The sequence below is a fragment of the Eleginops maclovinus genome, chromosome 4 (genome assembly GCF_036324505.1).
Source record: "Eleginops maclovinus isolate JMC-PN-2008 ecotype Puerto Natales chromosome 4, JC_Emac_rtc_rv5, whole genome shotgun sequence".
Classification (NCBI taxonomy): Eukaryota; Metazoa; Chordata; class Actinopteri; order Perciformes; family Eleginopidae; genus Eleginops; species Eleginops maclovinus.
Genome location: NC_086352.1, coordinates 25,644,620 through 25,672,247, shown reverse-complemented (window position 1 = coordinate 25,672,247; position 27,628 = coordinate 25,644,620). Strand labels below are relative to the sequence as shown.

At 38.8% G+C, this 27,628-nt stretch overlaps 1 protein-coding gene across 1 annotated transcript in view; it reads left to right on the top strand.

The window, feature by feature from the left end:
• The window catches only part of luzp2 (leucine zipper protein 2), a 141,633-nt gene that overhangs the window by 102,471 nt on the left and 11,534 nt on the right, over positions 1–27,628 (top strand). The window contains exons 6-9 of the mRNA XM_063880918.1: positions 8,087–8,149; positions 19,511–19,573; positions 23,403–23,477; positions 24,217–24,378. Coding sequence (XP_063736988.1) covers positions 8,087–8,149; positions 19,511–19,573; positions 23,403–23,477; positions 24,217–24,378 — 363 coding nt within the window. The remainder of the gene's footprint in view (positions 1–8,086; positions 8,150–19,510; positions 19,574–23,402; positions 23,478–24,216; positions 24,379–27,628) is intronic.

Sequence of the window (27,628 nt, the reverse complement as noted above, 5' to 3'; positions counted from 1 at the left end):
CTATTATGCTGATAGTTATTCAGACTACTTTGCATGGAATTTTTCTCCTCGTCTTTGAAACGCCAGTCCTTCCCAATTTCCCTGGGAGGATCAATAGAGTTCATCTAATCTCTTTTCCTCGAAATAGCCTGAGGGGTTGTCAAGCATCTTACTCAACTGCTCACTGAAAGGCCATTCAACAAGGAATATATGATAATAGTGATTGAGCAGATGCATGTTGGCAGGTCAAATAAGGATGTGTATAATATTTCCCTCAAAGCATATCCTAATGCATGATAATAATACATTGGTGCGTCTGGGCTGACAATAAGAAAAAAACTGAAAACTGATTTTAGGTATTATTTTCTGTGTAGCATAAAATACAAGCTGTTATTCTCAGTTAGTTTTACTCAATGGCAGAATTGAAGGTATAGTTGTTGTTTATAAAGTATGAGCTTATTTTTGATATTTAGCTTGTAATGTAGAACGAATCCACTCATTTTAATCTTAAAAAGTCCTTTACCTTATCATATCAGTTCAAGATAAATCTTTAAATATCAACCCTGAAATTAAAACTAAATCTTATTTGGAGCACAAGCAGTCATTTTATAAAAATGGCGACAGAAAAGTACAGTTATTTTTCTCCAAAATACTTTCTGCCCTAGGATTCATCTTGCTAAAAGATCCTAGGTATTGTAAACTTTAACAAACACAAATACATCACCTTTTTGCTTATACACAGAGAATGCATATTATAATGTGTCAGAACAAAGACACAGTGGAATCTTTTCACTAAAGTCTAATCCCCCCTTTGACCTGAAGAGCCCTTAAGAAAGTGCCAGGATGAGTTCAGCTTAAGCTGCCAAATGCCTTGTAAGACGTCTGGGGCCATGTCATATTTAATAGTTTATCCACAGTGAACATTTGCTTTGCTAATGCCAGTAATATTTATAAGATGCGTTCGACAGCTACATAAGTGCTGAAGCCCCGTCACAATTTCCTTGAGATGTGGCTTTAAAAAAGCAGACAAGCCTGTCGGGCAGTATGGACAGAGACTGTAATTGACTATGTTATGTGTGGGATCTACTCATTAATATATATGACGGAGGCTGTCAAATAGATGGATACACCCTGGATTGTGTTTTTTTTATAATAGAAATGCATTTCTTAACTGATAAGGAGGACCAACATCCAGGGGGAAAAAAACTGTTGAACAAGATATTAAAACTGCTGAAGCTGCCATTCATAAATAACCATTGTAAATGGTCAGGAAAAGATGGGGATTTGCTGGAAAGAAGTTCCCCCGAGAATTATTTACTGTTAATTATTCAGTGTTATTTTTTAGGACGGCAAGCTAAGTTCCTGATTCTTTTCCAAGTCTATTTTGCTTCATCAACAGACCTGTATTTTGGAAGCCTTTTTAACATAAATTATGTCAAAGACACTTACAGAGGGGAAAGGTTCAGCAACGAACGCTGTCTATATGATTTAAATCTCTTCTAGAACAGTTTGAGCATTGTGTCAATTTAAGTATTTGCTGTGATATGCTAGATGTTGCTTGGCCCTTTACTTTGGGTGACCCCATGGCTTTTTATTGTTATTGTAGAGAAAACAAGCTTTCAATGCTTTCTCGCATAAATAATTGTGATACTTTGACAACTAAATATTTTGCAGTGCATAATTATAGGAATTATGCTGTGGGAACCAACCAGAATCACATGGGACACATGAATAAGAAACCACAACAAAGGACTTTGTTTTTGACTTAAAATCAAAACACTCTAAATAGTCCGTAATATTGTAATTCCCCTTCGTTTACCCCAGTAGCTCAGCGTTGGAGTCTTTCAAAGTTCAATTGAAAGGGAAGTCTAGAAAGCACTAACAACCCTTTGCCAGATTATTATCACTCCCTACTCCCAACGCTGCAACCAAACAAAGCGAACAATAGCTGAAAGCAGTTTTTCACACCAATTTCTACAATGCCAAAAATTGTGCAGCACTCTCAAGGTCTCACAAAATTCAGATTGCTGCCTGCAGGCTTAGAGTTTGTAGGAGAGCTGGGTGAATTGTGAAAGCTAAATTATGATACGAAATAAATGGAATTCAAAGATAAAACTTGCCTCTTACCTAAAGAGTAGTGAGTATTGAGATTCCAATAAAGCCTCTCTCCCTCAGAATCAATTCAACAAGCTATTCCAGCACTAATTCAGCTAAGTGTGACATTGTCAGATGCTATCTCTGTTTTCACTGTTTTCTTCATTAAGGAGGATAAATGCACTTTTTCATGCAAGAATAAGCACTTCTATATTTGGTTTGCTAAACATTAATCTCTTGAACATGTCATTTAAAGATAGATTGAAGACTAAACTGTTTTTTTTCATTCATTTTAGGAGTATTTACTTATCTGTGTCTGGTTTTAACCTCCACTGAAAACAGTGGCTCTTTTTTGGTCCATGGTCGCAATTCATTGTGGCCTTTAATTGACATGAATAATGAAGTCGTATTTTTACGACCGAGCTGCCAACGCTATTAAAGGCGCAATGCAAAAGAAACATCTTGTCATTTTGTTGGTTTTGTCATAACAATCAAGTTTATTAACCTTTTAAGCTGAAATAGGTTGTGACATCAGTCCCTCGCTTGTACAGCTGAGTGGTGTCAAGACATACGCACGCCATGGTGAGTGTGACTCGGCAGCAAAAAGAAATTTGTCGTACTAAATCACACTTCAGACATTAAAACATTGTGACAAAAACTCTCACGCGAGGTGTTAATCTCACCATCGAAAATGGAATTTATTGATGACATAAAATATGTAATACGGCAAAATTAACTGCGCATTACTGCATTCTCACCCAGATGGTGTTAATGTGGTCTCTGCCACTTCACACTAAGGCTGAAAGGATCCAGCAGTGATGTGTGTTGAGTAGTGTGAAAGTTGACCTAGATGGACAGCAAGCATCAACACCCTCAGTGTTGTTGCTGATGTTGACATTTCAGCACCTTTAATGTGTGAAAATAACTCCTGAGTTGAGTCAGATAGACGTTTTTGAGTCCACAACTCCTTAGGAGGATTTTTGGTCATTCTTGCTTTTTATCTGATGGAAATAGTGAGAGACATAGATCAAGCCCTGCATAGTTGCAATGGCATGTGGCGTTTACACTCGGCTACAAAGCCAGCAGCAACCTTCAAGGCGAATAAGTGAGGTACAAAGTGAACTTATACTTGCGTTGTATAAGTTGTATATGGGCAACTCCACTGGTCTTAAAAAGTCTGATTGTTTAGAAGTGTAGAAAAAATGACCCTCCGTCTCACTTGATTTTTTCCTCAGTAAACATTGTGATCATGAGTTTATGGTCTCAATAACTCATTTCAGGTATTCTCCAAAAGAGCAACATTTGTTCTGTGCTTTAGGGCATTTCTAATTTGTGAACAACAGGTTGCTAGTACTTGAACTGGTTTAAGTGCTTTAAATGTTTTCTTTGATACCATTAACACGTTCACCCTGTGTCATCAGTTGTTCTACATTCAGCGCTCGGTTGTCCTTTGCTCCACCTTCTTGTGTAACTTCTCGTACCAGCAAGCAAGATGGCGTTATTCAATTCTTCCCCCCCCAGCGATCATAATGCGAAAGAGAATATAAAATGATTCTTCATTTAAAATCATTAAATAACTGAAGTTATCAGCATCCAACATTCCCTCGTGTGATTTGTATTCAAAGTTGGAATCAGCCCAAGCCAAGGATCAGTGATGAAGACTTTGTGGCAGGCTGAGAGAAATACTTTTTCCAACTAATTTGTGTATTGTTGCATTTGACTAAGTAGAAAATAGGAGCAACATATAAATATGACATTTATTTTCAGGTCAGCAGAATTACTGCGCTGCAGGAATAACATGGTACGACATATGTGGCTCAGTGTATCAAAATTTGAATAATGCGCTGTGGCACATAAGCTCCAGAGGATCTCATTTTCACTCTGAGAATATCTCAGGGCTAAACTGCGTCACTTTTCTATGACAGCTGCCAGCTCTACATGTCCTCGAATGGTGGTCCTTCTGCAGGGGCGAGAAGCGGTGCAACTGTGAGGAATTGATACTCGGCCAGAATTGCCTCTCTGAATCACAACAACTGCCATCTCAGTTCATTACCTCTGCTCAGTGTGCATGTAGTCTGTGTGCAGGAGTACATGGCACACTGTACAGGTGTGTGGGAGTAAGAATTGAATCACAAAGGAAAGAAAGAGGCCAGAATGTACCGTATGTGAGAAACTGCCACTTTTTTTATCCGAATGCGACTTTTTGCTGTGTTTCCAATTATAGTCCTGTAAACAGGTTAGACCTTGTGGTGGTGAAAAGTCAGGACATCATCAAAGTCAGTTCGATCCCTAGAGCCTAACAGTGTTTACAATATTTCATCATATCGTTTTTGAGATATCAGTGTAGACTACAAGTGTGGCTAAAAACAAGCAAAGGAATTGCTAGTTCAAATACAGATGCAGCTGTGTTGTGAACAATTGTCAAACCAGTCAGCATATTCAATGACACAGGTTGAGAATTGTGGATGTGGCCAAATCATTTATAAGTAGTTGTCAAGGGCCAGCTGGTGGATGCATACGCCCTTACCCGTCCTGTACCCAAAATGTCCCTGTGGTTCACAGCCATCTCGTTACCTAATTATATTGAGCAGCAGCTCAATCATCAGAGCACGGCAACATCATTTACTAATGTGTTATCTCCACCTAAATAAGATCAATGCATCATCAATGACCAATAATTGCTTTTGGAAATGTTTCGAATTAAAGAAATACCTGCTACTAGAGGTGGAAACTTGATTCACTATGCTGAAGGCGAAAAAGCACTGACTGGTGCTGATTCTGAAGGGGCAGACTTCCCTACAGTGTCTAAGATGTGTATTTCCAAATCTGCGTTTTAGATCTGCTTTTGTTTCAGTTTTTAATATTGAAACGTTGAAATAGCTTGTTGAGATTTAGTTTTTAAAATAACCTTAAAACTGTAGGTCGTTTTCTCCTAATATAAGTCTTATTTGTTGTACGCATTGTGTAATAAATCAGATGTTTTCCTTATTTGAGTACAATAAACAGATCCCTATAAAACTATAATGGTATATAATACATCAAACTTCATTTCACTTGGTTTTCATGAGATTTGTCATTTAAATGAAGTACATTGTGTGTTCTTGAACAAACTGTACCCTCGATATTGACTGTGTCATACTGATCTGTAGTGATGAACTGTTTATAACGTGAAACACTCTTCCTTTACCATGTAGATCCTCCCAAGGCTGCCTCCCACATAGCAAACATTGTGATGAGGTTTTCTGGTTCATTCGTTGTGCAGTTGGGAGATTACCGCCTTGGTAAAGCCCAGCAACACGACACAGTCTTGGCGATGCTCAAGACCACCCTCCTGGCATCCATCATGCTGTTTCAAAGTCTGTTATATCCCAGTCTAAGCCCATACACTCTAATCCGTTCACATAGTTGCAGTGGCATTAACTTGTTTATGTAGCATAACATAATGCATGTACTGTACGAGAAGAACGAAGGTTAACACTGCTCCTGCCGTGCTTTGCTTCTGTTCGTCACTGTGTTCAGTTTCGTAGAATGAAGTATAGTGGATGAATAGTCATGGCTCCCACTTGAGTTTTGCTGGATGAGATGGAATAATAGACCCTAATCTACAGTTAATTGGCTCCTTGATAAACTCATTAAGAATGTCAATGTGTTGCAGAGTCGATGAAAAAAAGTGTAAATAAATCTCCACTGGTTTCTTTGATTAAATTGCATCTAATTGTAGGTTTTCTTTTAGAAAAAACATGTGGTACAATTTTAATTATGTAACTGCCAAACATTTCCTGTCAATATACAATAATGCTACTGGATCACTTTGAGGTTTCCTCAGCCATCAGGAGGATTAAAGTACACATTTCAAGGCTCTGTGATCCCTTTTTTTCTAAAATGTCCCCACTTTTTTCAGTAAACACTCATTCACACTCATACATTTAGAATTCAAAATAATCAGACCAGTGTCTTTAAAGGTCTCCTATTATGCTATATTTTAACATGATGTTGTAGGGCAATATCTATACAAAACTTGTCTGTGAAGTGTTTTGCTCAAAATACCAAACAGATCACCCATTGTATCATGCCTCATTCCCCTCTATTTCAGCCCTGTTCCTGAAGTGCTGATTCTGTGACTGTCACTTTAAATTTGAGCTGACCTGAAGCTGGCCACGCCCCTTTGGAGCGTCATGATCTCTCTCTGAAGAGAGAAGTTTCTAACGGAGATACTCAGCTAAACGCTGCCGTGATTAAACCCCATATTATGTTCAAAACCACATCAAGCATTATTTCTGAAACACTTCTCAGTGTTTACCACTAGAACAGAGACATTATATGTTTTATATATACAACAACTCCCTCCTGCAGACATCCTGCACAGACACTGAAAGGTGCTGCGAAGGGGATTCAGCTCACGATTGTATATTGCGGACGATAGGTTGGGACGTGTCACGTGGGCGGGACGTTGCCAGGAGTTTATTGTAAAGCCAGCCCACATTTAGGTTATGATGTCATATCGGCAGCAAATCTGGATCAGCTTGTTTATACCCCATTTTTAGAGATGTGTGTAAGGAGGAAAAGAGAGAGGGTTGTATTTTCTGACACTTTGTGAGTCTCCTTACAACCAGGGACACATATTTATGTATAAAGGACATCAACAAGTGCATTTTGCATAATAGGGGACCTTTAAACTTCTTATATCACACAGCATGTGATAGATTAGATGCAACGACTGAGTGTTGAATTATCCATTACATTCAGCAGAAACAACATTAACTTTGATATGACATGTCTAAGGAGCTGTTTAAAAAGGATGCAAGCTTGAGACTTGCTGCCGTACAAACCAATAAAAGCATGTGTACGTGCTTTTGTTGACATTTCATATGAGAAGGATTGTTAAATACAGATGTGCTTTTAGTGCAGTATGTTCTGTCCACTGCATTATACTGTTTTTCCCAAGCAGTTTTCTTTGTTCCACTGTAATAAAATCTCTGAGACGGTCATCTAATTTAAAATCACAGCGGAGACTGTCTGCCCCTAATGACTTTCCCTTAACTGCTCATGCTGGAGACGGTACAATTTTAGTTCTTTCAGACTCAGTGTAACTTAACTCATGGTTGATCATGCTGTTTTATTGGGTCATCGTGAGGTTTGGATGGGTACTTTGGGTTAAGCATTCAGTTGGTTTAAGACCATTCTTCCTAACAGATCATTGTCCATTAAAAGGGGATATTCCTTCCTCTCAAATGCTGTTATCACCCTCAAGTCCCACTCTGTAGTGTCTTTACATGCTCTTTTTAAATAAATAGCACTGCATTGTGCTGTAACTCAATTACTGTAATCCAGAAAGATCTTGGTATAAGTCCTTTTTCTACACAAAGCCTTTGACTAGGACCTCACCGTTTAATAACAGGGCCTGAACTAAAGATACTTGTTTTATCATGCTTATTTCAAATATAAGTTATTCAAAAATCCATGTTTTACAGTGGCCATTTTGAATCAAGACATTTTACTTGGAATTGAGAGTTTATAAGGAATCACACATTGTTAGTACCATAGTTTGGGTTTCAACAGCTGACATATTTTGGTTTAATGTACTTTATGAACATTATTGTTACACATTGTAGCACTCAGTCCTCCAGATTGTACGCAACAAGGATGTTAACTGGCACCAACAACAACATCCTTTGACCCGTGCTTTGTCGTTTCTTCACTAGCTGCCAGTCAAATGAGTTTAATGCTTTACTGGTCACGTATAAAGTTCAGTAGGGGTCTGGCCCTGAGCTACAATGCTGACCTATCCTTAGGCCTGAGTGCTCTTTGAGACAGCGCACTCCTGACTGCTCTTCAAACTGAGAGGCAACCAAGCACTTGCTGTCAGTGCCAAGTGCCCTGTTGGAGAAATTGAAGCCTATTGAGTAAATAACACTTTTTATAAAGCAGCAAAAAAGTTAAGGGATCATGAAGTAAAGAACACAGAGAAGGCTTACCAATGGCATCACTCATTTCTTTCTATTCTCCTTTTCAGAACAAGAGCTTGAAAACGAAACTACTATCGGGACACAAACTTTGTGATGCCTACGCCGAAGAGGTAAGGATTTTCAATTAATATTCTGTTTTATCACATTCATAATTAATCTGCTCCCGCTACGTGTTGGTTCATTGTTAATGGAATAGGTGCAGTTCACGATAGGATTTTGCACACACATTTTGTTCTCTTGTGAGCAAGCAATGTTAACCAAACACAATTAGAACATCTAAATGAGAACATTTTGTCGTGTTCTTTGTAATTAAAATAATTTATCCACTATCATTTGGACCATTAATTTAACTGTGATTAGGAAACTCTCGGTGGGTACACGGTGTAAGATTCACATTATAGATTAGAAAAAGTCTATTCCTGTCCTTCTCACTCTCTCTCCCATGTGCAAACTTTGCTTGGTTCTGGCTGTCCAGTGAATCTCAGGACAAGTTTTCACTAACAGCAGGCCCTTTGATGGCTGCACAGAGCAATCCGAGGAGCCAAACTTGTATAGAGAGCAGCTTCGAGTACATTTCGTCTGTGTCATTTTAGCAGTCACCGACTTTTACTCTTTTCCTTTTTTGGCTTTGCTGCCAGTTGTTATGGTCCGCTAGCATGAACCAGGTTCACTTCAAGCCAGGCTTTGAACTTCTGCTCTTGCCGTCCTGCTGACCAATACTATGCTGTAATTTAGCTATGCAGGATCTTACAAGGCAGAAGGACCCGAGAGCACCCCGATGACATGCACAAGTGAGTGCAACTGGAGCTCTGTAATCGTGGACTCAATAGTTATGCACTTCTTGTACAAGGCTGCAGGATTTGGAATAACCTTAGACTTTTACAACATAGGGCAGTGTGTTGATGCAGACAAGTTGATAGATGGCAACCTTGGTGTGCAGATAGATATTTTTCTTTACAAAGACCCTCGGCTAGACCTCAACCAAGGCAGCTGAGACTTGTTTGGTCAATGCCGCAGGGAATATTACTAAGGATTTTGAATGACAAAACAGTTGTGAGTAGCTTACATTTTCAGGAGAAGACAAGGAATTATGCAGCCTGGCAGGTATTAGAGGGAAACTGTAATATTTGAGGGTTTCAAATCAGTAATCTGCACCCACAACAAAATATTTTGTATAACTAATACTTGACATACTTAATTCATTTGTGTCAATCTGTCATTAGCATTTATTCGACATCAACTGTATAGTTAATATTTTTCTTTTTAATTTGAGCACCTCTTATTTTACCTTATGTATGCCCTGTTGAAAACAAACTCAGTTGTCAGCTTATAAAACAGATAGAAACGTATTCCGCTCAATCCAGCAGATTGCAATAAATCTTTACTTCATTAAGGCTTTAATAGTGAGCTTTTGTTAAAACTGTTTTATGGTTGAAACTGCATCAGTTCCAGCGAGGTGTTCCAAATTAACTGGCAAAGTACTCTAGTGTATAGTTAAACAAATAGGATCTTACTTTGATTGGCCTTCTTGTATGTTGTTGTTCCATTACCTTGACTGGCAGGATTATTTTGGGTGGGGAAAGTGGAAAAAAACCTCTTGACTCTCCTTCATAACCAACAGTGAGAAGCCCTATCATGGCCTTGTGCTGTTGCTCAATGGTAGGCATATCAGACTATGGTTGTACTTAGAAGCTTCTAGATGAGTGTAGATATGTAAATGCCTACCTTCACTATAATCTGAAGAAAGTTATGGTAAAGGTCAGTGAGCAGTGTTTGTTTTACACCAGCGGTCCCCAACCTTTTTTGCGCCACGGACCGGTTTCATCTAAGACAATATTTTCATGGACCGGCCTTCATTTTCTCCGGCCTACATTTGCTCGATAATCGTTAATGATGCATCGCCAGGACGGCTGTAGTCTAATAATAAATCATCCGCAGTGGTTTTATGTCAAATGCAAACATCAACAGACAATAAACAACCTTTTGTTAACAAATTAATAGTCAACAACATCTCTGTGAACGAAATTATTTATTTTACAACGAAAATCCTTTCTAATAAGAAATAATTATAATAAAAACTCGATTCAGGTGACTGCGCTGATGAGGTTTATTTTGAAATACAGCGACTTATCAGTGCATTCAACGTAGGAGAAATAGGCCTACTAATAACTTCTATATAACAAGGTGAACAAGTCAATGAAATAATAATAATAATAATAATAATGACAATAATAATAATAATAATAATAATAATAATAATAATAATAATAATAATAATAATAATAATAATAATAATAATAATAATAATAATAATGACAATTAGTGGGAGCCCTGAGCTTGTTTCTCTGCAACGAGCCGGTCCCATCTTGGGGTAATGGGAGACAATGACACCCGAAGTGTGTTCCGTACATCCAGTCTGCTGCGTAGTCTTGTTTTCGTTGCCGTCACTGCAGAAAATCCCACTTCACAAAGATAGGAGGTTGGGAATGGAAGCAGGGTTTTCAATGCCTTTTGGGCTATCTCTGGATATTCTGCCTTGACTTTAATCCAGAACTCTGGCACAGTTGTGGTCTGAAACGTACTTTTAAGGCCACCGTCATTTGCAATGTCCAGCAGTTGATCTTCTTCTTGCACGGACAGGCTCGATTCACCAGGTTTGTTCACAAATGGGTCGCGGATCCATTCTTTCGCAGTCCGTGGGTCTTTTGTGGTCGGGAAGTACCGCTCATACTCTTTCAAAAGCAAAGACAGGTGATCGTGCACCAGCTGGGAGAATGATGGATCAGGCTCAGTCTCTTCCAAAATCCCCGACAATGTTTGAAACATGTCAAATATCCCTCGGTTCACTCGCCGTCCCCACAAATCCAGTTTGCCTTTGAATGCAGCTACTTCATCTGCCAACTTGAAGACTGTTGTCATTTTCCCCTGAAGTGACAGATTAAGTTCATTGAGCAGGTTGAATATGTCGCACAAATAAGCGAGTTTTGTGACCCAGTCCTTGTCACTGAAATGTGCTGCCAGTGGTGACTTTTTTTCTGAAAAAAACCTCTGCAGCGGCTCTCGTAATTCAAACACTCTTGCCAATGATCTGCCTTTAGATAGCCACCTTACTTCAGTGTGTAAGAGAAGGCGTTTGTACTCCGCGTCCATCTCCTCACAAAGTTGCTCAAACAGACGCGAGTTAAGGGCATGCGCTTTGATGTGGTTAATCATTTTAATGACATCATTCAACACGCTTCATTCAGGTGACATTTTTCGGCTAGCCAGCATTTCCCTGTGAATGACACAGTGCGTTGACTCACATTCAGGTGCAACCTCCTTTACCCGAGAAGTTAAACCAGAAAGCCGTCCGGTCATAGCAGCAGCTCCGTCCGTGTAAATGCCCACACAAAAGGACCAATTTAGTTTTCCTGATATGTAATCATCCAGAGACTTGAATAGTTCTGCGGCTGTGGTGTTGGTTGGCAACAATAGTGCACATAACATATCCTCCTGCACATCCTCCTGATATATATATCGCACATAAACAAGTAGTGTCGCCTTGTTATCAACATCAGTAGACTCGTCAACCTGGATTGCGTACCAAGGTGACTTATTAATCCTCTCCAACAACTGCTCCTCAATATCCTCTGCGATATTCTCAATTCGCCTAGTGACGGTACTGGCTGAAAGAGGAACCTGTGCTATCTTTTTAACTGCAGCCTCTCCTAGAAGTTCACGGCAAATGTCTTTAGCGGCGGGCAGGATCAATTCTTCACCAATAGTAAAAGGTTTCTTCGCCTTAGCAATACGATTAGCCACCCTGTATGATGCTCTCAGTGCACTCACATTTGTTGATGTGGTGGCCATCAGTAATTGCTTCTGCCCTTCTTGTTCACGTTTTTTTCTTTCAAAAAACTCCAAAGGCTTGTCGTTTAATGCAGGGTGCTTGGTCTCCAGGTGCCGAAGCAGTTTTGAAGGCTTCATTGACTCATTTGCCAGCTTGTCGCCACATATTACACAGAGCGGGCTTGGCGCATGAGAATCACCTGTAGGGATAAACCCGTATTTTAAGTAGGATCCTGATATTGTCTTTTAAATGCAGATTTACTTTTCTTGGAAGTCGTAGGTTCTTCTTCTGTCTCTCCATTGGGCCTTTTCCCCTTTCCAAAGAAGCTCGCCAAAGATGTTTGTTTTTTACTCATTTTTGCTATCTTGTCGGTTTAATTTTCGCGGTAACGGCTGGTGACGTATCACGTGACCGAGACCTGTCAAGAGGCACAGACGCATGCGCCATTCCGCCAGAAGTCACTTTTCAAAATAAAACATATTTAGACTGATAATCAATTAAAAAAAAGAAAAATTCAAACGTTTTGTGCGGCCGACCGGGTCGCGACCCGGTGGTTGGGGACCGCTGTTTTACACAATCATTACGTGGTTGCATGCATCCTCAAGCAGCTGAAGCTGCCCTGGAAAGAGCGCCTAAACAACAGCCAATGAAGCTTGATCCCTCCAAAAGATAGAAGGATCAAGGTCAAAAGAAAAGAAAAGTGTAATCTCAAGGGAATAAGTTGAATAATAAGCTGGCACTTCAGCACTGAGTGGCTAACTTGAAGCTTAGCATGGATGCTTCACTGAATCTGACTTGACTTTATACTAGCAACAACCTGTGACTTAAGTTCCTGTTCGATTTTAAAAGTATCAGCAATGATGCACTAAATGCACACTTCAGCACAAAGGTCCACAAAGAGAATTGAGTGTTTGGAAGCCCTTGATGTTAAAGAGCTTTTCATCGACCCTGAAGTCTGCTCCAACACCAGGTTTATTCTTGAGATCTTTTGGAACACGTGCAATTGTGTTGAAAATTACATGCTTCTTTCCTTCTACAAAGCTTCCAGCTGAACGTCCCTGACATTTCACCAGCTTAGCTGATCCAAGCCAGCATCACATATTCAAATGATGGCACATTTGACATCCCAGCCAAGTCTGATTATAACACTTAAGGAAAGAGTTGGAGAGAGTACAAAGGCTCGGAAGATGTCCTGATTGAAGTTGTCGGTCAGTCTGCACAGAGCCAGAAAATTCCTAGAGACAGCAAACGGAATGATCTATGTGTGGGTAAAAATATAACTGCTTGGCTTTGTACTTGAATATGATAATATATTACACTCAGTATGTGTTTCTGTACAGGGCATCTTTGGGAGACATAAAGGCAAGCAGACTCTGAGTTTGTTACGGAGGAATTTAGGGAGAATTTTCTTGAAAACAGGTAGATCACTGAAGGTCACTGTCTTCAGTTCCCTTGTGAGTCTATAAGAATGAAGTAAATCAGTGAGAGAAATGTTCTTACATGCCCATACTTTCATCTGGGAAAGTTATTTATTTTTAAAGGGGGAAGGGTTACAGACTCCAGCTGTAATCACAGTGTAACGAAAGCAGACGCACAGGAAGAGATACTAAAGCTGCAACTCAGGTTTTACCAAAGCAGGTTATGGTAAATGCATGATTCTATTTCAAGAGTTTCTACTGGTACTAAATAAGAGAGTATCCAAATTATAATATCTGCTATGTCTGTATAGAAATATTATGGGATATTTGTTTTATTGCACTTACACCCAAAACGTTCAAACTGAATCCAGATTAACATGGTAAGCATTTAACGTTTACCTAATTGCTGTCCAGAAATAATCTTCAAAAGATCTTATCAATTAAGATTCCCTCCAAACATTAAGCAAGTGAGAGTTTATAAAGAAGCTTGTGATAAAATCTTTGATGCCATGTCCAAAAACAGAGATTAGCCCTGTTCTGTTTTAGCCTTAAATACACTTTCTAAACTCCTTTTGTTGCATGAGACATTTTTAGACTTTGTATTAGTAAACAGCAGCTTTCCTTTTTGTGTGATTTGTGTTTTCTGCAAGTGAAAAATTAGCTTTGGGAATTCCCACATTGTACATTGGAATACATTTCACTCGGTGTGGTAATCGTTTTTTAGAAAGCTGCTTTAACTTGTGCTTTGCTTCTGCTTTTTATGTGAGTGTCAAGCTTTGTGGTCTTAATCTGTGTTGTGTGGTGAGAAGTTCTCCGCTAAAAATGCATGTTAACTCTTTAAAGGAGGTTGAGCCGTTGCTTTTACACCAAAATGCATGAGCTGATCCCGTGTCTTCACTGCCTGAGTGTAAAACAAACGTGATATATTTTTCAGAAAGACATAACACTAATGAAACTAAAATAAGTATTCCCAAAAAATCTCTTGTTAAGAATTGTTGTTTTGTAGTTTATCTATGAAGAGAAGTTCAGATGTGTAGGATGACGCTGCACTGATGATAATGAAAATTATTTTTCTGATGGATAATCATTTAATCCGCAAAATGTAAGAAAATAGTTAAAGATTACCTGACACAATTTCCTAAAACCCTGTCCGCTTCAAATGGCTTTTTATCCAAAGTTATTTTAATCTACATTTACAGAAAATGTGTATACCGAACATTTTTGCTTAAAAACCATTAAATAAACATTTGAAGTCTAACAGCTTATCAAAATAGTTGCAGATACATTTTCTGTCCACTGTATAATTAATCATTCCTGCTCCAATGTAGAAGAGGAATGTTCTTCTCTTTCAGAACAATGTCTTAAATGTATGTCTCATAACACTGGTTATACATTTAAACATGTGTTTTGTATTCATATGGTCATGATTCAAATAAGGATAAGGATAGGTCACTAAAACGTATCACAGGCTTAGTGTAATTTAGTAAGGAAATCCACTGGCAGGCAGCCACTGGCCTGACTCAGCTGAGTGTTTGTTCACTTCACAAATCACAAACATTCCCAAATTCAGCAGTCCATTTTAATAGCAGAGCAAAATGTTTGATGCTGCTCAGTTTGCTGATGCTGAAGCTACTAGTGCATGCTATACAGATATACAGTATATATATATATATATTATACTGTATCTGCTCTTTTTCTCTGTTTCTATTTCATTGGTAAAACAGCATTTTAGTTTTTTAGGCAACCAGTGCCTTTAATATAGTGCGGTTCAGAAACATTGAGACAGAGGGGAAAGACGCGCAGCAAAGGGACACAGCATTTTAAATCAGATGGCTCAAAAAAACTTAATCAAAGTCAAGGTTATGATCGTTCAGTGAAGAGAGCGACACATGGCATTAGAGATGCCATTTAATCTGTTGCGCATCTTTTCCTCAAGAGCGAGAATTTATCACGTGTTTCCTAGGCAAATTTATGGTGTTGCTGCAAAGTCATTTGGATGAAGGATGTTGTAACACTTCAGCGCTGTTATCACCTGAATTAAATATCTCTGTTGCATCAGGATGTATTGAAAACATCTAGTAACCTGAACCCTATGCAGATACAATATAATACTGTACAGTGAATTTGGGAGGATTTCCAGTAATGACTGATTTCAAGGTGAATGGCCTCATGTAATTAATTCTACAGGGCTTTTTGAATGGAGCAGCATGCCTTTATCATCTTAAGTATTTCTAGGCGATAAATCAAACTGATCCCATTGTCTCTAATAACGAGGCATCGGTTTGTAATAAATGCTCTTTGCAAGTATTTATTAATAGACTTTGCATGTGGTGAGGGAGAAAGGGGGTGCACAGTATGCCTACTGTCTGGTTTTATTGCTGCACTACAAAAAAAATTATAAAGCAAGTCCTAAAGATCATATATGTGATTTCTTCTGATTTTAATGTATCATATCAGATTAGCTGGTATATCGTTGTTTTTTCAAACATGATGTATAAGATTACAGATGGTTAGAGTAGTTATGGGTTTGATATGAGAGCCAGGGAACATATTTTTCACCACTCCCATTCTGGGTAGCTGTGACGCCCTACTTTGTATGCATAATTATGTATTGTCCTCTATGTAATATGATACAAATATACACATATGAATGTTTGATGTTTGGCGGGTGTGATAACGCATCAGTAGGAAGATGTGTGCTCAAAGCTTCATGTGTGTACCCTTCCACACAATAGTTATGTGCATAATCCTTTAAATAAGAAGAAACGTAGTTCCATGCTCTTCTTCATTTGGCATCCATATTGAATAAATCAGATTACCCTGAATGAAATGATTGAAATGAAATATATACTTCAGTCAGTAGGTTTTGGCTGGCAGCCAGTCACTTGTATATCTCAGCTTTCATGCCTCAGCCAATCAGACACACTTCACAAGAAGGGCGATCTGTGTAAACGGGGAAACGTAGCTGGTTTGTGCTCCTGCTACAACTGTGCATACAGATGTATGATGAGGGCGTCTTTTTGGACACCCACCACCATCACCTTTGGGTGTCATGTAACCTGTTTCAATCTGCTTCTGTGAGATAGGAGCACTTCTGCTGTTCTCTTATGGCAAGGATTTATGGCAAAGGCTGTACATATAAAACTGATCCAGTCATTGCCTAAAGTAAGCTAAAGTTTTCAGTAGCAGTTTAAGCCCACTGAAAGTTATCCCTTCTGACATAAAGCTTTGACAGATACTGTGCAATGACAAAGGAAACACATAAATGTAGAGATCATACTGACAACTTATAAATACATATTCATATTAGAGTTTTGTCATTGTCTTGGTTTGATTGTACTACTGTTTTTTGTTTTTCTCACAGATTGTTTTGTATGATTCCAATTCAAGACACGTTCACACACTGTTAGATATACTGTGCTGTAGGCTATTTGAACTCGGAATAATGAGAATTCCTTAAAGGCTGTATGCTTTTGGAGATATGTCTAAGATGCAGAATTTCATTCTGAAGTTGTTGGCACTGTCTGAAAATGGAAGGCGAAACATATTTCTTAAAAACTATATACATCAAACAAGAATAGTTAATTGGTCACGTTCAAAATGTGGGTATATATATTTTGGATTAGCTGGGAGTTGGGAAGAGTGGTAACTGCCAAGATGGGGACGAGCGGAGTCAACCACTTTGAGCCAACAGATTTACAGAAACCCGTGGGTGACATCACAGGGACTACGTCCATATTTTACAGTCTATGGAGGCTCCCAAAGGAATTAATGAATATCTACTTGAGTTGCCTATGAACTATGAGATGGCATTGAATGCTTTTGAAATAAAGGGACTACATTAGCTGGTTATGACATTAAAATAAACTTGTCAAAAATTCAAATTTCACATATGAATATTTTATGTTAATAACAAATCAAATGACTTTGTGTTATGTGAAAGTTTTACTTATGCTAATGCAGACCCCTATTTCCCAACAGTTCCAGACCAAATCCCTTCAGAACCAGGCATCTTCTAGTTGTTTGATTATTTTAAAGAATACATAACTAATAATATAAGCAGAAAATTAGTGTCACAGACATACAGTACTTACAAAAGTACATTAACATGTCTGTCCTTGGAACAGACTGCTTGATTTTTGTCATCATTTTTACAAGGACAATGTATCAGTCATACATCATTTTAGGGAAAGTTAGGCAGAACGGTCAAACTACATCAACCTGTGTCAGTGTTTTCTGTTTTGCCAGTTCTATTTAAAATTCAGGTCCCAGCCTTGCAGGATTTGAACCATCAGGAACAAGATGGCAGAGATGCTGCTGTGAATCTCTCGGGCCGAGGAAATCATATTTATTCTGAATAAATCATAGACCAATGCTTTGGCAAGTCTAACAGCGCAGCACATTCGGAGGTTCAGATATTTGCATTTATAAGATACCACTCAATAGTGTGTGACTCAGTAGCCTGTTAATATGAGTCATTGCATTACCAGAGAGTTTCTCACTCTTCCACAAACAAATAGAATCATTTATTAATGTTTAATGTCAGAATCAGGGGAACAGAAAAACAGTCTTTACAATTTCAGATTAAATATATGGCTCACCCTGTGAGTTGGTGTTTAATGTTAGCTCTTTGTTTATTTACCCTTACCATTTATTTATTTTTATGGATGCAATTTTTGAATCCAGTTACACATGACAGAGATGAGTGTCTTGGGATGTGGAAGCACCGTGGGAAGAGGAATAACAAGATAAAGACTCTCATAAAAAAAAGGGTGAGGGTGCTTGTCAAGTACACAAAACCTTTTGAAGTGAATTTGTCCTTCAGCATCCAGTTCTGTGCGCTTTGGTGAAAGATTAGACCTTGTGTCACATTTTTACTGCCTGTGTCGAGGAAGTATAGAGATAGATAGGAAGAGAGCAAGAGAGGTTTATAGATATAAGCAGTCAGACACAAAGGAAGAGATGTGTAAAGATAAAAAGACAGATATATAGATGGATGGGTAACAAGAGAGAAATAATAGTAACGATTTTATCCAAATGTTATGTTTATTATAACAAATGAGGGGGAATTTCCAGTCTCTGTCTCTGATGGTTTCCAAAGAAGTGCTAAACATTATTCAAACAGCGGCAGACATTTGTGTTTGTTTCTTACCCTAAAGCTTCTCAATTTTAACATTACAATCTCCTTATCATCTAAAACATGATGAAGTTATTTGGCGTCGCCAAAGTTTGCACAAGTCTGTTTCGGCATGTTTTTTTATCGATACACCAACATTTCAAACAACAGGATTCCTTTTATGATATTTTGTCTTACTTTCTGTGTTCTACTTTTGTTCTTATGCACAAATCAAACATAAAAACAGGTGGATAAAAAGTTGCCTAATTATATTGTAGATAGAAAAAGTACAATAAATATAGTGAGATATAGGTACATTAAAAAATATATATAGATATATACAGTTAACAATTTCAAGATGGATGATTAGATTTTTGAATATGATATTTTTTGTATCATCATTTTATAGTCTTTCAAATAAACGACTCAAATGTGCACTGACCAATAAATCAAGGCATTCCAGTTACATAGTTATATTCCTTCATTTTTCATAACAAAACAACTGTATAAAAACTACAATAGCCTCGCTAAAGTCACAGCGAGAAACCCTCTGAACTGGTGCAGAGTCCCATGTGGAGGCTTCGGTGTTCATGCTCACATCATGAGCAGCTTTGAGAATGGCTGTGTATCAAGCTATCTAGGAGACAGCCTCTGTGTAGCATGTGCCTATTGATGTGGAGCAGCAGAGTGAATGTCAGGCAGCGCTGGCCACTGTGTCAGTCTGGGGGCGGCAGTAAAAATATGCTTGGTGTGTGTGTGCGTGTGCACGCTGCCTACCGATGACAGACGAGAGCCCATCCTACCCTAGGTCTGTTATGTGTGCGGTGATGTTAGCAGTAATGTGTGTAGTGGGAGTGAGAATACAGGTTTAGACAGTGGGCAAGAAGCCAGTGCATGACTGCATCATTGTGTGGACTATGCAGTTCAGTGAAGGGGAGATTTGATATTTTCTTCCTGTCAGTAGGGGCTTCCTTTAAGCCAGAGCTTTGCCCAGGGAATAATCACAAAGGAGTCTGCTGCTGCAGCTGGCAGAATCCTGCTACGTGATCTAAAACCAATTTCGCTATTTGAATAAGCTAACACTTATTTCCTTATCTTCTCCTTGCAGTCAAAAAAAATCCAGGCTCAACTGAAAGAACTTCGGTACGGGAAAAAGGATTTAATTTTTAAGGTAAGTTCAAACTGAAGGGGGTTTATTTATTGTAGCTCCAGACCAGGGGTAAACAGGTACTTCAGACCACCTTGAAAAAGGATGATCCCATCAGAGGAGGTACTCCAATTAAGTCAGTCGGCAATTACAATGTCCCTCCCAGTCAGCAGCGCTCAAAGCCAATTGGCCAGCGCTCAGTCCACACACAACATAAGCTCTGTCCTCTGATTTCTACTCTGCAAAATCCACCCCATCCTTTTTAAATGATGTGGATAAATGATGTGGACACCAGTGGGTGAAGTTTATACAGTATTATGCATTAGGTCCTATAAGGGAATCTTCAAGACGGAAATTACAGTTGACATCATGTAACGCTTCAATGTGGTGGGATCCATACTGTATATGATGGAGCATCAGAAATGTATTCCCACACACATACTTCATCTGTAGGCACAGTGAAATGCAAAGAGTGGCAAACGAGAGACTGTTCAGTATTGTTGCCTAGCCATACATATGCCACTGCCCTTTGTTTTTGCAAAGATTAAATGTCCAGCGATCTCAGAGCAATATGTAATATTTATTGGCATTTACTGGTAAATGCACTGACCTTTCAGGCCTTGTTTGCACTGTCAAAATGTCAGTTGACATTCCTGCCACAATGCCCTTCAATGTCATTTCTTAAATGTACATTTTGATCCCGCAGACTTATCGTTTCTAAAGCTGTGTCAGACGTTAATGAATAAAAAGGACTCAATCCTTGCAGACTGAATGTTATGCTTCTGCGCCTGAATATATTGTCCCTGAATGTCCTGCTCTGTGTACTATTTCTAGCTTGTGAATGATGGATGCTTTTTACTTGTTTGCTTGGTGTCATTGCTCGTAAATCGTTTTCTCTAAATTGCATCAGTCACTCACACAACATAACCTTATGCTCAATGTCACCAAACGATTCATGTGGCGCTTTAAACATTATGGTCTTATATGATTTGCTGCTGCAGACGGATTTAGCCTAATTGTATCAAACTCATCTTTAGAGATGACATTCTGCTTTTTTACTGATGGAAAGGTCAGAGGGAAATGCATCATGTCCGTCTGACCTCCCTGATCCCAGTTGCTATTTTGGAAAACTCATATGTATTCCACATATGCTGTGATCAAACGCCCAGAGGGGGAAGAGGTAGCAGGAAGCAGAGAAGAGTCACTCAAGATTCTGAAATGTCATCAGCCTCACAGGGGGGATGTCAGTCACAGCACCTGACCGGCAGGCAGTTGGATTGGTTATGACGGCCGTTGCACCATATCAAACTGCATTTTGCAGCAGTGTCACAGTACACAAAGACACGACAACCTTGCAAGATTGGACACATAACGAAATAAAGGCACCTCAAGTCCTGATTATTTTTATCTTGGGAATCATTGAGTCTTTCTTGGAACTGACCGATACGCCATACAAGAGGAAGAATTATAATACCATAAAAACCTGAAAACTACTGCACTTTTTTATACAGTGCAATAATGCAAGTTTACAAAAAATGAGGGCATACTACTTTACACCCACAGTAACCGCAAAGAAGCCTTTTGTTTTCTGAATGTTTTCTAAAGTGCATCATTTGTAATGGCCCACAGATTTGAAGGACAATTTAAAAAGAGTCCAGGCTCAGTGAATCCAAACTGTAAACATTAACACAGGCAGGTTCCTCTTCACTTGCTCAGGCAAAACATTATAAAACTTCAGAGGAACTGACAGTGCCTTCCCCAGCGTATCCCTACAAGACAATATTTCTGGCAGGGGAGCCTTATTCAAGCCTTCACATCTTCACTCCGTCAGACCACTTTTACATTTACCCCAGAGCTGTTTCTCCTCGAGAAAAGCGAAAGAGTGAAAAGAAAAATGACGGTTTGCAGTTGCATGCCTCGTCTCGCAGAGTGGCTAGTAACCCACTGACCCGTCACCTCTGTAATGGATTCAGTGCAGTAATATAGATCTTTAGACTTGGAGGTACTAACCCTCAAAGACAGCACATCTGGGTCAGTGGCCATGTTCCCCGCAGCCCTCAGAGGACTCTCCGCTGATGATGCTCAGTGTAATGGACGGTAATGGCGCATTACTGTGATACTACACAACAAACACAAAGTCTTGGGAGAAAAGCTAAGAGCAGGATGAATGTGTTTGCAACCTGATCTCATCATTATTCATTGCTCTACACAACCAAACGCATATATACATTACGCAGCAATGTTTACAGCAGCTCAAAGTGAAGCGTTTCAATTGCTGTTTGTTCTTTCAGGTGATTGTAACATCTTATTATAATATCCAATTCCACCACTTTAATGGCAAATCTCCAATAATATGCCACATGTCTTGTTGAATTCGACAATTTCCCATTATGCTGAAAATAATCCAAACATAAATTGGTGAATACTTTGCATTTGCCATTTGCCACAACAAAAATGATATGCAATCTTTTGTGTTGATGATTAAAGAACTGTTCCTCCAACTATATTACCCTGAGATTCCCTGGGGAGCACAGCCCGACAGCTACAAATGAATTTGTGAAATGGTTCCAAACAGTAAATTGGAAAAAAAAGATCTTCTAACAGAAAGATTTGATTCCTGGGCTTCTTTGAAAAACCCATTGTGGTGAAAGTTGCCCTGTCCTTGACTGTCACTGCATGACTCATCTATCAGAGAAAACTTAAACATAATTTCAGCTGTGCCTGTTGAGAGGTAGAAGTGACAGACATGTTCATCATTAAAATGTACGCTTGGCTGGAAGAAACCGAGATGAAAGAAAATTAGATGAATTCTGTGGAAAACATGCCAAGATCCCCCACTGTGTCACAAAACTCGCTGAGGTACAAAATACGACTATAAAACTCACCAGAAACCATCAATCAGCCTCTTTGCCCATCTCCAAAAATTTCAAACACTTTTTCTTCCCAAAGATTGTGGATGCTGTTTGTTCAGAAAGCTGACAAGCTGACCTTGGGCGTTTCAGGATGTAGGCCCATGCAGTTTTTCATTTTGAGAGGCCAGTAAAAGATACCCAATAAAAGTTCATGGCTCAAAGTCAATCACAAAGGCAAGTTCTACGTACACAGACGGCATGCAAATGATCCAAAAAGAGTTTATTTTCTTCTTCTTGATGAGTTTATCAATAATAAAAGACTCATCAGAGGGTACTCTGTTGATCCTAATATTGGGTGTATTGGCTCATTTACTGCACAGAATATGTATGTGTGTTGTTTCAGCTCAGGGATTAAACTCTAGCAATGATCTGCTCATTAAAGGGCTTTGATGGATCCTGGGGGCCTGCTCTTATAACTGTCCAGATTAAACCTTTCTTTCTAAAGAACTGGTGTGATCTTTATTTTAATTGTGTATCTGAACACATTTATACTCATTTTAATCCCTCTGGATTCTGAACCTTTCTCTGTTCCAGGAAATAGTTTGAAGGTGTTATTCATCAAAGCAGTTCAGGGCTAAAATCAAACTCACAAGGTATCAATATAACACAGCTATGAATATGGAGCTTTATGAGATCCCAATGCTCTCTTGTGTAAAGACCCAAGGGAATCATTGAGTTATTAAAAGCGTATAAGGTAAATGGGGTTCAGTACCCGATCGATGTGTATAAATGTGTGTATGTGTGAAGTGTCATTATGCAGATTTTTTAAAAGTCAGGACAAAGGGAATGATTGGCAATGTAATAAGGAGGAGTCTCAATCCTGGGTGCTATAGATCTGTGTTATTGATAGTGCTGGGGAGACACAGTGGGGCTGGAGAAAGTGCTTTGTGTGCACAGAACAAAGAGGGTTGAGCTGATTCAAAAGCCATGTCTTTCTGCAGGGGCAGCAGCTAATGGACTTGGAGCATAAGTTAACCATTGCCAAGGAAGAACTGGAGAAGACGGCCCTGGATAAGGTGAACAAAATTATGTTTTCCTGCTCTATTAGGCCCATGCAACATTTGTTTACTTGTAAGTTGTGTAAGATAAGATAAGATGTACCTTTATCGTAACTTTAAACTAATCTTGTCTCTCTCATTGGACCCTTTTAAACCCTGCAATGTCAAACACTGACTAAATAAAAATAGCTTTTTAATTATTTAATGAATAAAGTATGTCACGTAATATTAGTCTGTGTTAACCCGTTCTAAGGTTTGCAGTTTGAGGATGAATGTTAGACTTGTGCCTCATTTTGGAGGATATCTTTTTCAAATTATTAGCTTAAGTACGTTTAAAAGCATGCAGTAGTTTTCATTTATGAGGTATAATGTTTATAAATGTGGTTATTGACATACTGCCTCTGGGGGCAAGTTAGATCACTTAAAAATACATGGTTAGAAAAGTGCTGCTAGCATAACAGGCAATTCTTGTGTACTGACATCAGAGGCTCTTGTGAACAAGATTTAACAATCATTCTGTTCATTATTAATATAGATTAAAAGTGAAATGATCTTTTGAGCCTCACTTTTTTTTTAACTCTAGTGAGTTACGCTTCATGCCTTGCCTAACGATGCCTCCAACAGTAGCTGTTCTAAAGCTGCTTTAAAGCATGACCGATGGCTTTAATGCTTAAGTAAATTCCTCATGTGGATGCATGGAAGGAGGCATGAAGGGATTCAGAAATCTGCTTGTGTGTGTAATTTTGTTTGGGGACAGGAGTCTCAGCTGAAGGCGCTGAAGGACACAGTTCACATCTGCTTCTCAGCTGTCCTGCACAACCAGCCCAGCAGCAGCCACAGATTCCCCACCTCCCACCTGTTCAGATACTCATCGCTCATCAACAGCTCCAGAATCACCTTTCAGCAGCCACATGCCAAGGTAATTCACTATTCCACTCACTCGTGTCTCATTTAATGTTTATTCAAAGAAGACCTTGGTTGTTGAAGAAGTCCAACTATGTTTTATATTTAATGAATTGTCAAGTGATATGCTCAGGCTATGATTGTGGATGAGTGCTAGCTGTCCTGAATTACTGGTATGTCGAACTCATGGATGTCAAGACAAGCATTTATATCCTGCATTCATTCAAGTGTTAATGATGAAGTGATAGACTTAAAAAGGTCAAAATGAACTGTATTCTTGTTTCTGATGGTTGCCATATCTGTCTACTGTAAGCGCATACTGTATATTTAATACATGTCCCAAAACTACCTCTCTATTTTCTATCCTTTCAAAACTTCACTCATATATTTCAGGAAACAAAAGAACTATGATGGAATTATTTTCTCACAAACGTATGATCAGTATATGAAAAAAATCTCCTCAAAGGTGTATCATTTTACTAGACCAGCTTGAACATCAAAAATTACATCTTTTATTACTTTCTTGAGTTCCAATTTACCAGGAGCACACGCCTGACCTAGTGTAGTATTTTTGGAAAAGTTAACTTGAATTTACGATTGTTTGAAAGTGTTAAATTGCATTTTAATCTTGAGGATCTTCAGTATTGTTGAACTAACTCTGCTGTTCTCTAACTTAATCTGAGTGAGTATTTACTGTAGATGAAATTGAAAAAAGTCTAAGCAACACATTTAGTATCATGGATTCAGGTCATTGTTGTAATCGTGGTGGATTGCATTTGCAAGGCAGCCTCATTCGCTATGGCCATGAATAAACATTGCAGGCTGAGGGCAAAAAGCATTTCCAAAGCTCTTTGAAATGACCAGCAACACGACCAATGGTCCTTTTTCACAGACAACATTTTGACTTGTATTAGCAGGCAAACACAGGTGCACCGATTACCATTAACAGTGACCGTATTCCATTGAAGTGTCAGAAACACAGCCAGCATGAAACAGTAGTGCCCTGAAACAGGTAGAGCTAATGGAGTTTCGTTCTCAACGATGTAATTACTTTCATCTGTGGTTCTCCTCAATGAAAAGGCCTGGGGTTGTGTCACAGTATCTGGTCAGTTTGACTGTCAGTAACCCCTGTTTAAACACAGCAGTTATTTTGCTTTAGGAAAATTAGATAAGTGCGTTCATTGAAAATGCAATGCAAGCAGGATAAAGGATTTGCTTCTGTAATGGTGGAGTATAATTTCCTTCTGACTCCTCAGATAAGATCAAGCAGGGAGCTGCTGTTTTCTGCTCCTCTTTGTGTAAACACTTTCAAATTTAAAATTCATTTCACACCGCAACTCCCAGCCTAGTGACATCATGGAGTACAACTCAGTGCCAAAATATTCACCTCACCACACATCACAGCGCATAATGCACTATAGGAGACATGAATTTAAGTGGTAGCCATTAGTGTGTGTATAAGTGGCTATTTGTCAATCTGATGTCCTGTGTATCACTCTCCGGAGAGAAATAGCCCAGGAAATAATTACTACCAAATATACAGGTTAGGCAAACACAGTTCTGGAGGTTGTTCAGAGTAATAACATGTCTAAATCAAGCAGTAATTTGAACATTAGTCTTTTAGTCTTGTGGTGCTATAGTTTTCAAACCCAATTATTGTAACGTGTTGTTAGAGTTTCATTCATTTTAGAATTAAAGTCTTTTCACTAAGAAAAGATTAACTCAGTATGACACAGGCTTTGTTTGGATGTTCTCACAGTCAAGGTCACAGTAGATTAAACAACAGGCTCAGCATTTAATCCATTTCAGTGAAGATATTATCTTTTGTTTTGCTAGTGAAACACTGACATGTTAGGACTTCAGGTGTCAGGATTTTTCCCAGTCCACATGTTTATTCTACAGAAACAGTGTTATTAACAAACATGTTTTATTCTATAGAGCTATAGACATGAAACTGAAATGAAGCAGGTATACACACCATTTTTGTTCCTTCAAAATGTGCCTCATAGAACCTTTGGTTATTTGTCCCTCTACCAAGCATTCATGTCAACCTAAATCAGAGATTGGGTTGATTCCTGAAAAGCAGTCGCTGCAGTCACTTAGAAATCATCAAACCAGCCGCAGCACCACAGCGCCTTATCTGCCATGATCCTGGTGAGCAATTCTGTCTTTAAGAAGCTTTTCTCTCAGCAAGGCAGTGACAATTTACCCTGCGTCTTTTTCAAGGGTGCCTAAGAGATTTGACATGCCTTAGAGGATTTTTATTTAGTTTTCTTCATTTCTTATCATGCAGCAGTACCACCACTGTCACCGCTGTCCCTCTGCTGTGCCATCATACAACACAATATTCTGTAATTGACACTTTCTGTCTACATTGGAACCCAGGTAGGTGTTGCCAAAAAAACCCACACAATCCCTTTATAACAAAAGTGTATTCGCTGTCATCTTCCTTTCATTAGTTGGAGCTAGATAAATGCAAGCACTTGGGCACAATAGGCATCTCATAAATGAGAAGTAAAGGAAACTCAAGATAGGTGTGGGTTGATTTTCTTATGCTAATGAAGTTTATGCTTCCCACTTCATTAGCATACCAATAGCAGCACTCCACTTGCGAGCTGTTGCTAGCTCCATTAACTCCTGTAGCCGCTGTACACTTTGACGGGCTGTCTGACAAATCTAAGCACGCCCCCGCTGCAAAGATTGCTGGGGCGCTCCATCTGTCCACTTTGCCTGTGCAAGTAGAGGTGGATCAAAGCAAATTTTAATCACTGCCAAATTTATCTCAAATGAAGTAGTTAAAAACAGGACACAATAGCAGTTACTGTGCATAAACGATCCGAATCACCTGCAGCTAAGAAGTTCACTGACAGAGAGGCAGATGTCAGAACATGGGTCTCTGGTGACCTCGTGGTGTTACCCATTATGCTCATTAACAGTATCAAACACCCAGTAGTTGTATTTTCTAGTATTCTTTCCTAGTTTCTTTTGTGTAGGTTTGAACAACACATATTAGTATAAGTGAATTGTAGATTAATGCATTTAGTGAGACATTTTAATATAATTTTGGGAAATTCATGGCTAATCTTATGCTAATATTGTTGATGATCAAAAGGCAATCATTTTGCGAACAGCAGGGTGTTATTGCTCTACCAACAATAAAAAAAGGCGAGTTTTTTTCTTCCCCTAAGGCGTTTAATATATGGAGAAAGCATTGATTTAGTAACTGGATGATAAAGCATACATTTTAGTTTCATGAGAACACTTTT